The 12,136-nt window shown below is 40.8% G+C and overlaps 1 protein-coding gene across 1 annotated transcript in view; it reads right to left on the bottom strand.

The window, feature by feature from the left end:
* Positions 1-12,136, bottom strand: part of Dsc1 (desmocollin 1) — a 32,028-nt gene that overhangs the window by 7,172 nt on the left and 12,720 nt on the right. Inside the window, exons 6-11 of the mRNA XM_038330884.1 lie at positions 10,063-10,207; positions 8,152-8,318; positions 6,273-6,407; positions 4,802-4,987; positions 3,432-3,691; positions 3,169-3,311 (exon numbers count right to left, since the gene is read on the bottom strand). Of these exons, the coding sequence (XP_038186812.1) occupies positions 3,169-3,311; positions 3,432-3,691; positions 4,802-4,987; positions 6,273-6,407; positions 8,152-8,318; positions 10,063-10,207 (1,036 nt within the window). The remainder of the gene's footprint in view (positions 1-3,168; positions 3,312-3,431; positions 3,692-4,801; positions 4,988-6,272; positions 6,408-8,151; positions 8,319-10,062; positions 10,208-12,136) is intronic.

The following is a 12,136-nucleotide window of genomic DNA, read 5'->3' on the forward strand; positions in this document are numbered from 1 at the left end:
TGTTTTATGCTAAGCAAATTTATTAAGAAATACAGCATCTTCTAGACAGTTTATAGAGGGGAAACGGCAAATTCAGCAGAAAGCTGACAAAGGAGTGCATACAAGGGGAACACAGAATACCTCAAAAGTGTCAGAGAGCAAACACACAGAGGCCTTGGGACTGTTGATTCAGTCTCTTCACAGGAAAAAAGCCAACTTCTCAGGAACTGAGACCGTAAGTCCTTTGACACCCTGGCCCCATTCCTAGCCTCCATCTTGCTAAGTCTGATCCTGGGCAAAGCCACAGAACTTTGTCCTTTTTTTTCCATGGTTTATTTTTTATATTTAAAAATTTCTATCTCCTCCTCTCCTCTTCCCCCTTCCCTCCCCTACCCTCCACCCATATCCCCCCTCCCTCCCTCTCCAGACCAAGGAGCCATCAGGGAGTTGGTCAGAACTTTGTCTTTTTATCAGGGAATTCAAAGCCCTCTTCTAGCTTTCTAAAGATGGTGCATGCATATGCACATACACACAATCTGCATTAAACATACATGTACCAAATTCTTATCTTGATGCCTAATAAAGAGAAAGTTTACCAAAGGAAAAAATGAGTTCATAACCAATCTAGGGTAAAAGAATAGGAATAAGAAAGCGTGAAGACACATTTTCAGAGTAAGAAATGCTTAAGTTGCAGTATTAACAATCCAAAAGGGATAATGGTAACAATCAAGAAGCTGTCATTGCTACTCATTTCAATAATTTAAAGAACATGAGTTTGGGGGCAGGCTTGGAGGGAGACTGGTATTCTCATGTTCTAGGAGTATGATGTGTAGAACAGGGTCCTCCAGACTGACCATACAGAAATCAGCCTGACAGGCAAGGATGCTGCACAGGAGAAATTGGAGATTCTAAAGTCAGTAGGACTTCCTAATTTATTATCTAGAAATACCTTTGATCATCAAAACAAAGTTTTCATTGTATAGTACTCTTACATTCCTACATAAAGACTAAAACTCAAGAAAAACCAATTTATTCTTTATATTGTCATATGATTTTCCTCATTAAAGTTTATAGTATCCTCATCTTTCCCAGAACCCATCTAGGTTGTACCACGCCTACTTTCAGCACTAAAGAACAAGGTTACTTTCTTATATTTTGCTCTCTGCAATTTACTACTCTCTAAATTAGAATTACATTTTTCTTTCATCCAGTGCCAGCATTTCTATAATCTTTGCCTCTTTGTGTTTCAATACGAGTGCCTCTGAATTCTCTCCATGCGTAATGACATCTAAACACTCTCTACTGGTAAAACTCTCATACTGTGCAGTCTCTTCTGAGAATAGCCTGTTACTGTCTGGCATTATGCAGTCAGTGTATCTAAAAACAGCAGAGACCTTTTTGATTAATCAGAGAGGCCAAAGAATTAGCTCTGTCTAGAAAGTCCAAGGTCACTTTCCTTTATCTCTATGAGGATTTGTCTTACATAGGGAAGTACATAATTAAAGTGAATCTTCTGTTTAACTTTCATTTCACTTATTTCTATGATATAGATTTATAGAATGCATTGCATAATAGTACATGTGTACACTAGCACACACTACAGCACATTTTATATGCATATATTTATTTAAACTATCTAACATGGTTCCAGTAGGGGCTCATTTCAAAAGTTTCAAGATCACTACTTGATGGTTGACAGTATTTGACAGAGGCTCTCTATAGAGTTTGTTATAAAACTAACCTTTTATTGTTGTTGCTATTTAGTTGAAAATAGGTTTTTTTATACAATATATTCTAATTACTGTTTCCCCTCCTCCTACTCCCAGATCCTCCCCACCTTCCCACCCTCCCAACTCTGTACCCTTTCTTTCCCTCTCAGTAGAAAAAAACAGGCATATAATAATAATAAGGTAAGATAAAATACTACAAACCAAAAAGGACAAAATAAACAAGGAAAAAAGAACCAAAGGAAACACAAGAAACATATAGATTATGAAATATACAAATTTGCACACACAAAATCCCATAAAAATACAAGACCAGAAAACAGGCATATAATACATAAATAAGCAAAAGACCTGTAAGGTGAACATCCTGGCTGGTTCTATGTCGACCTGACACAAGCTAGATTCATCAAAGAGGAAGGAGCCTTAATTGAGAAAATGCTGGAAGATCACTATGCAGGCAAGCCTGTATGGCATTTTCTTAATTAGTAGCTAATGCGGGAGGACCTAGTCCATTATGGGTGGTACCATCCCCAGACTGGTAGTCCTGGATTCTACAAGAAAGCGGGCCACACAAGCCTTAAGGAGCAAGCCCAGTGAGCAACATCCCTTCATGCCTCTGCATCAGCTCCTCCCTCCAGGTTCCTGAAGCCACGTAGCTTTTAATCATGGTGTTTCATCACAGAAATAGTAACGTAACCAAAAGAAGAAGGAGAAGGAGGAGGAGGAGGAGGAGGAGGAGGAGGAGGAGGAGGAGGAGGAGGAGGAGAAGAAGAAGGAGAAGAAGAAGAAGAAGAAGAAGAAGAAGAAGAAGAAGAAGAAGAAGAAGAAGAAGAAGAAGAAGAAGAAGAAGAAGAAGAAGAAGAAGAAGAAGAAGAAGAAAACTTCAAAACTACCAGAGTTTATTTTGTGTTGACCACCCACTGCTAAGCATGAGGCCTGCCCTTAAGTTTGGTTACACCGCTAGACTCCATTGAAGAAAACTATTTTTTCTATGTGAGTGGTTGGAGAACTAAAGTTGACAATCCCAAACTCCACCAAAGGTGTCAGCCAACAATGGATTATTCCTTTAACAGATGCTTGGAATGAACTTGCCCTGGACTGGACTGTTTTAGGTAGGCTGATCCCATTCAGCATGTTCAAGGCATCATTGTAATCTAAATGAAAGAGAAAGCAACCCAGAGATCCCTCAGGAGAAATGAATAATCCAATACTCAAAACTAGACTTCGGTCCTTTTCTCTCAGGTATCTTTGCTTGAGGGGTAGACAGAGGACAAAAGGGTGATCCGAGTAAAATGAACAAGCATACTGAACACATTTTTGTGCACTATAGACTACTAGTACCATAGTGTACCAATAACAATGACTGAACTAAAATTTGACCTAGACACAGACAGCCCTTGCCCCACATTTTCTTAGACACATATTCTATATTCACGTTTTATTTTAAGAAAATATCACTCACCTGCATCCATCGCCACTACTGAAATATTGTACTGGTTGTTTTTCACAAACTTTGATTCTCTGTCTAGTATTTTTAGGGTTTTCAAGTTTCCGGTGCTTTCATTAATTTCAAACCAGTTATCTTCATCTCCTACCTTCTGATACCTGGGTTTTAAAAAGCAAACAACAAATAACCAAAGAGGGGACCCACTGACCATTTCTAAATATGAAATAAGTAGCTCATGCCCCAGTGAAAATGCAGGGGCGTTTAGGAAGGTGCATCACCTTATGCCGTCAGAGCTGCTTGTTTCTGGGTCCATGGCTTTGTAGCCCAAGAGCTCTTGGCCGGCTGGCAGCCCGTCTTTGCTCTGGATGACTTTGACTGGTGGCTGGCACTCGGGGCCCTCATCACTGTCTTTAATTTTCACAGTCACAGTCGTGGTGCACATTGTGGGGGTCTGTCCATTGGCAGCTTTAGAGAACTGGGCTTCATTAAGGACACCGATTTGCAGAATGACTTGGCGACTGGCCTCATAGTTCAGTGGCTGTGTAACAAGCACGCATCGATCAGTCAATGTACTGTTATAGAGAGCATGACTGATCCCAAGTTTTAACAGAAAGGGAATGGCGTTCTTAGTGTTAAAATGTTACCCAAAGCCGGTGCTGACACAAAGATCAATTATTAACTTCTTAATATATCCAGGCAGTGGTGACACACGCCTTTATTCTCAGTACTCGGGAGGCAGAGGCAGGTGGATCTCTGTGAGTTCAAGGCCAGCCTGGTGTACAAGAGCTATTTCAGGGCAGGCTCCAAAGCTACAAAGACACCCTGGCTTAAACAAACAAACAAAAAAGTTAAAATTCAATCACTTCCCTCCCTACTTTTGCTTTGGAAGATCCTATCTTCATTTTTCTATTGTAAGTTTAAACACTAATAAAATGGTGCATAATTGTTTCTAATCCAAGTAGGACCCCTGAAACAAATTAAATTTAAAGGAAAAAGAGCAGGAAAGAAATACAGAAGACCAGGAAAAAGGGAAGAAGAATATACAATATAATTTTATGAGAATCTTATCAAAAATTAAATTCTTCAGAAAGCTTTTAACTACCCCTGGGAAATTAAAAGAGGAAAGGCATTCAAGAGGGAGACATGGGCCCAGTGATTCAAAGAGCACCAGGGAGTGTGCACACTCAAAGCAGGCCAGCAAGGCAAGCATCAGATCCGGCATTGCTCTAGTTTAGTAATCCTCATCTACGGAGGAATGAAGTTTCTGTCTGATGTGAGTTTCTTTTAAGAAAGAACACAATAATAGAAAAGTGTCTGTGAAAACCATTTCAGCACCATACCGCTCTTGTGTGATTATATACACACAGGAAGCACTCATTTCTAACTCATTTACTATAAATCAACTTCATGCATATAATGTCTTTTTGTCAAAGCCTCTTTTATCTTCTCTTATCCCCTTTCCCCACCACAAAATCCCTTCTTCCCAAGGCCTCCTCCTGGGTTTAGGAGTAAGTAACTTCCCTCCTTGTGAGTCCTTTAACTGCCTGTAGCTTTTCTGAGAAAGGCTCATAGAAGGCTGTAATTTTTATACCAATGCTGAAGCACAGGTTTGAATGCCTCAAAGAATACATCTATGATTATTACATACCTTGATAACACACAGAACTCCTTCATTTGTGTTCGGGTCTGTTGTGATTCTGAAGTTCCCATTTTCATTCCCTTGGAGAATTGAGTACACTGCTTTGGAGTGAGGGGTGCCAGGCAAATCTTGGTCTTGGACTGTCATCCTTAGAATCTCAACATCAATTCTGTTTTCTTCTACTTCTGTAGTATACTGGGGGAAAATGCTTTCTAATCATAACTGCGCCTTTAACAAAGTGGTTTTTACATTTAAAATCATATTTAAAGAATGCAATATGAAGATACTCCTAATTTGGAAAAAAATGTTTCATGCCTGGCTAACATCTTTCTTCCTAATCCTCTTTAAAATCTCTTCCATTCACCAAAGGTGATTCTTGTCTTAATGGCCAAAGTTCTGGTGAGGTGATTCTCTGTCTCTCTGACCCTCAGATGTGGTCTTCTCTGACCCTATTTGACAATTACATCTTGTCTGCCTTTTCAGATATAGCAAACACCAATTAAGTTGCACTAACATATTCACCACACAGTACTTACAGACAGTGAGATATAAATGATGGGTTTTTTCTTCACAATATTGTGAATTGAATCAGGTGCCTCAAGCTTACAGGGCCAGAACTCTACACCTGAGTGAGGACTACAACTCAGAATTAGCAGTTTTCACAATGACCTTATTTTTACTTATTTTGATTCACCACCAAACACTTTAAGAGAGTTTCTCTCTTTCTTATGAGAACTTAAATCATAGACATCACTCTTTGAAGCTAAAAAAAGACAGAAGCCTAAGATATTAAAAGACTAAAAAGATAAACCATAATCTTCAAGAGATGAATTCATAGGAAGATGGAAAAGATTAGATCTAGATTTAAATCCTACTTATTCTGATTTATGGTCTGTATAAATGAGATCTTTGACAGTGAGCCATCCATCACTGTATTAGGTTTCTTATTATCTGACCAGAACTCTGGTGTAGACTCATGGAAAAATGCCAAGTTGCTCATTAAAAGTCAAAACCACAATCATGTCTTGAAAATATCATCATATATCATGCCTCACATAATTTGCTAGCTAAGGCACAAGAGGAGCTGGGAGTAGGGGTTCCCTCTGACCACGGCAGAGGTTATAAGACCAATTCCTTTCCTTTTTCAAAACATGTAATACAAAGGGCACGGGAAAGAAAGCCACTTCTTCAACTTATTAAAGAATTGACGTCCAAGAATCCCAAAACTGGAGCAACCTTAAGAACTAAGAAAACATTGAACATGTGAACCACATCCAAAGAAAGGAATTCTTCAGTGCTAAGAGCAAAAAACCTACAGCACGTCACCTATTATCCTTACAGAAACTATGCTTTTCTCAGTCTATTGTTTTTACATAATTACTATTTAAGACAAAATGTCTCTTCTCAGGGAGCTGCCAAATTCTAGATTTTTTTTTTTAATGTGAGGGAATCTAGGTAAACAACACACAGGTCTACTCACAGAAGTTTGGGTGAAATACGGTGAATTGTCGTTTTCATCCTCCAGTGAGATTGTTATTGTTCCTGTATTGAATAGACCAAAGGGCTGGCCACCCATATCTCGAACTTCCATCACTAGCTTGTAAGTATCACATTTCTGTGAAAAAATAGTGAGAGAGAGAGAGAGAGAGAGAGAGAGAGAGAGAGAAAGAGAAAGAGACGGAGGGAGGGAGGGAGGGAGGGAGGGAGGGAGGGAGGGAGGGAGGGGTGGGAGGGAGGGAGGGAGGGAGGAAGGAAAGAAGGAAGGAAGGAAGGAAGGAAGGAAGGAAGGAAGGAAGGAAGGAAGGAAGGAAGGAAGGAAGGAAGGAAAGAGAGAGGTTTTATTAGGAAACAATATTTTCCATCACTTGGAGTTATATATACCCTTTGTGCTGTGATTATATTACAAATATGCTTTTTAAATTATATGTCTGTGTTTACATAATTGCATGCCTATCCCTGATTGTTATTTAATAAAAATATTATAAATACAAATATATAAATACAAACAAGAAATCGTGCTGGGCGATGGTGGCGCACGCCTTTAATCCCAGCACTCGGGAGGCAGAGGCAGGAGGATCTCTGTGAGTTCGAGACCAGCCTGGTCTACAGAGCTAGTTCCAGGACAGGATCCAAAGCCACAGAGAAATCCTGTCTCGAAAAAAAAAAAAAGAAATTGAACAAATAGTACAGCTAATTTCAATTATCTCTTTGCCTAGATTTAGAATCACCTGGGGGGCACACCTCCTGGCATACCTGAAAGGGCGTGTCCAGAGGATGGACAGTGTGGAGAGCACCATCCTGTAGGCTGAGATCCCAACTAGTGTAAGGTGAAATGGAGACAGAGAGCTGAGCTGCAAAATTCTGCTCTCTGTGGTCCCTGACTAGGAAGAGTGACCAGCAGTCTTCCTGCCGTGTGAACTGTGCTCCCACAGCTGAGCACAGACAAACGCTTCCTTCCTTGAGTTTATCTTGTCAGATGTTTAGTCACGACAAAGGAAAGGGAACCAACTACGAAAACACAGATGTTTGTGCCAAGTACCCAAACGCAGATGTTTACGTGTAAAATTTAAACTTATCCCTTCATAATTGGCAAAACTTAAGAAAAACCCAGATACTCTTTACCTGAGAAATGAGTAAAAAGACTGGTATATTCAGATGATGGAAGGATAGTTTGTACTGTAAAGTAATGAGCTACTGGGCCATAAAAGGGCATGGGGGAAGTGAAGATTACTAGGAGAAGGCAGCCAGTCTGGAAAGTCTTCACATTGTATGGCTCAGACTGTGACAGTCTGGAAAAGGTGGACTATGAAGAATCTCTCTCCTTCTCTTCCCCCCATATATATGTGTGTGTGTGTGTGTGTGTGTGTGTGTGTGTGTGTGTGTGTGTGTGTGTGTGTGTGTGAATAGCTATAAATGACGTATATTTGCATACATCAGTGATTCCAGGAGTTAAAGAGGGGGAAGTACCAATAGACAGTAGCCCTGTATCTGTTACCTGTTCAGCATGAGGATGCTCTATTTACTGGTGGCTCTAGAACTGCGTTAACAAAGCATTTTGTTACTTTTTAAAATGACATGCATTATAATGAAATTATGTTTTCAAAATCAAAAATGAAATGAATTAGAGCAATGTTATCAGGACCACGTATCAGCACAATGAGAGCAAGTCAGACCTGTCTTCACCTTGTATTATCTCAGCATCTTTGCAGAGGTAAAAAAAAAAAAGTCCCCAGAGAATCCCCAGGCTTAGCCTGGGAAGAATGCTTAGGGAGTAAACACTTGGGCTGTCCTGTAATCATGCTGGCGGTAATTACCGGCTTAAACACAGTGACTGTAGAATTAAGGCACTGATCCCTTACCTCTCTGTCCAGTAAAGGTGAGGTGGTAGTGATCACACCTGTGTCTGGGTGTATGGAGAAGTGCCTTGGGTGATCTGGGATTTGTTGTAGGATTTTGAATCTCAAACGAGTGTGTAGGGTTCCCGGCTCATCGTTGTCTATGGCAGTCACTTGTCCTACTGAAGTTCCTGTTTAGATGAAGCCAATTTTGTCAAAAATTGAAATCATAAAGTAATTGTGTTATAAACAAAAAATACAGATATCATTGCATTCGATTGTCAACACACACATGAGAGAATTAAATGTGAATTACAGAAATCTGCTGTTCAGAAGATAGTCACAGACAGGACATTATAGCCTCCCAGTCACTTCTGAGAGGGAAGCATCATATCTGGATGTGACCCAGCAACAGAACGCAGAGGGCCATAGCTAACAACACTTCTTACAAATGTTGGAAACACCAGGCAGTTTTCTTACATTTTTCTAGAAGCCTGGGGCACGATCTTGGCCTCATATATTCTCTGAGTTACCAGCCAGATCCCCTCTTCTAGAATCCTCCCAGCTGAATAAAAACCCAGCATTTCTCTCTCCACTACAATATTTCTGTAATATTATACCACCAACACCGACAAACAACCTTAGGGAAAACTGAATCAAATAAAGATTACTAGAATTGTGGTCATGATACAAAAAGGAAAAGATATGACCTAAGTTCAAGTGCAAGATTAAATTTAAGGAAATTTGTGATGACAGCTTATGCTGGAGAGGATGTGGAGCAAAAGGAACACTCCTGCATTGTTGGTGGGAGTGCAAACTGGTACAGCTGCTTTGGATATCAGTGTGGTAGTTTCTCAGAAAATTAGGAAATAACCTTCCCCAAGACCCAGCAACATCACTTTTGGGTATATACCCAAAGATGCTCAATCATACCACAAGGATTTGTGTTCAACTATGTTCATAGCAGCATTATTTGTAATAGCCAAAACCTGGAAGCAACCTAGATGCCCCTCCACCAAAAAAAAATGATAAAGAAAATATAATACATTTACATAATGTAGTAAAAAATGCCATCTCAAAATTTACAGGAAAAATAAATGGATCTAGAAAAATAAAACATATCGAGTGAGGTAACCCAGACCCAGAAAGACAAACATAATATGTACTCAATCATAAGTGGCTTCTAGACATAAAGCAAAGAAAAACTAGCCTACAGTCCACAACCCCAGAGAACACAGACAACAGAGAGGACCCTAAGAATGATATACATGGATCTACACAGGAAGGAGAAAAATACAAGATCTCCTGAGTAAATTGAGTACATGGGAGTCAGGGAGAAGGGGAGAAGGGAGGAGGGGAAGTGGAAGAGAATGTATAGCTCAATAAAAACAATTTAAAAAAGAAAACTTGCTCCAACCAATCTAACCTTTAATAGAAAAACCATTTCTAACATGTAAACAAAGGATGAGTATAAGCCAAAGTACCAAAACAACATGAAATGAAATTATAAACTTAAACTTTTGACGCAGTGTCTCTCTATGTGGCCAGGGCTAGCCTTACAAAGTCCTGATTGGCCTTGAGTACACAGATATCACTGACATCTCCTTTCTGGGTGCTGGGGTTTAAGGTATGTGCCACCATGACTGGCAAACATTTTACCTTGCAGTATTTTAAAGTGCAAATATCTTTTTATTATATCATTGTGAAATCTCCACTTACGATTGAGGGGCTTGCTGCTGAGCCTGGTAATCTGTGTTTAAGACCCCAAATACACTGTGCAAAGAGAGAACCGCTCCTTGATAGCCTCATGCACACACACACACACACACGTACAAACACAGAGACATATACATATGCACACATTCATATACACATACACACATATGCACACACATAGGACATACATACAAAAAAATTATAAATGTTTGAACTTACCAGTTCGGCAATTTTCAGGCACACTAAAAACTGTCAGTTTGGTTTCAAAATATGGGGCATTGTCATTGTCATCTTCAACCTTGAACAGCAAGGGGAGAGGATAATCTGGAGCATAGCCGTCAGCAGTGGTTGCGTATCCATACACCTGGAAGGCAGACAACAGTATCAGCTGGTTCCTACGTGACAAAACATGCACAAACACAAGCCCAGCAGTAGGGCAAAAGGTGTTGCTTAAAAACGACATGCACAGGCATGTGTAGCTAAGCAATAATGCAATGTATAAAATGCATATCACTGTGTGCATGCACCATGCAGTTTCAGCCACCTTGAAGAGTGATTTCTCATTATTCTCTTACCAAAGTCCCATGTGCTCCCATACCATGAGCTCCAAGTGCTCTCTGAATTAATTGCGTGACTTTTGACTTGTTAGAACACAGGAAGACTCATTGCAGTTATGTTTATAACAACTACTATCAAAGCTTACAACATGCTCCTCTTTTAATGTACACAGATATATACCACAATTATATCTAGGTGATATCTCTACCTGTATTTTCTATCAAAAACATTTCTAATAAAATGTTAATAAAAACATATTCATATCTCCTAAACTACATGACAATAAGATAACCTTGATCCAAGTTGCCAGGATTTAATGGTTTTTACCTCAAAATTCTATCCAGCTGTTTTTGTACTCTATGTGATTGGTGCATAGTTAATGTTCAGTATGTAGATAATGAACTAAATAGCCCACTATTCTAACTAACACTTCCATCCCCATCACTACCAACCCATCATCACCATAACCTCCATCACCATCACCATCATCATCCCGTAGCCATTGTGGTGGTGTGAATGAGAATGGCCCCTTTAGACTCACATATTGAGCATTTGGTCCTGGCTTGTGCACTGTAAGGAAGGATTGTGTGATCTTGTTGGAGGAGATGTGTCACCAGGGTGGGCTTTGAGGTTACAAACACTCATTCCAAGCCTAGTCCTACTCTCTCTGCCCACAGTTTTCAGATCAGATGTGAGCTCTCAGCTATTGCTCCAGTGCCATGCTTGTCTGCCTGGGGCTACTTCCCACTGTGATGATTATGAAACAACCCTCTAAAACTGTAAGGAAGCCCCCAATTAACAATTTCTCATTTGCCTTGGTCATGCTGTATCTTTACATCCCTACTCTAAGAACTCATCATCATTATAAGTGTCATGGCATATCACCATCACTACCATCACCACCGTCATCACCATCATCACCATCATCACCATCTCAACATCATCATAAACACAGCACCATCATCCATCGTCACCATTATAATTGCCATGGCATATCACCATCACCACCACCACTGTCATCACCATCACCACCATCACCACCATAACCACCACCGTCATCACCACCACCACCATCACCACCACCACCGTCATCACCATCATCACCACCACCGTCATCAACATCATCACCATCACCACCATCATCACCATCACCACCACCACCATCATCACCATCACCACCATCACCATCATCACCACCACCACTGTTATCACCATCACCACCACCACTGTCATCACCATCACCACCATCACCACCACCACCATCATCACCATCACCACCACCGTCATCACCACCACCACCATCACCACCACCACCGTCATCACCATCACCACCATCACCACCATAACCACCACCGTCATCACCACCACCACCATCACCACCACCACCGTCATCACCACCACCACCATCACCACCACCACCGTCATCACCATCATCACCATCACCACCACCACCATCATTACCATCACCACCACCGTCATCACCACCACCGTCATCACCACCACCACCGTTATCACCATCATCACCACCATCACCACCACCATCATCACCACCACCACCATCACCACCACCACCGTCATCACCATCATCACCACCACCGTCATCAACATCATCACCATCACCACCACCACCATCATCACCATCACCACCATCACCATCATCACCACCACCACCGTTATCACCATCACCACCACCACCGTCATCACCACCACCACCATCACCACCACCACCGTCATC

This window comes from Arvicola amphibius, chromosome 5 (assembly GCF_903992535.2).
Source record: "Arvicola amphibius chromosome 5, mArvAmp1.2, whole genome shotgun sequence".
In the NCBI taxonomy this organism is placed as follows: domain Eukaryota; kingdom Metazoa; phylum Chordata; class Mammalia; order Rodentia; family Cricetidae; genus Arvicola; species Arvicola amphibius.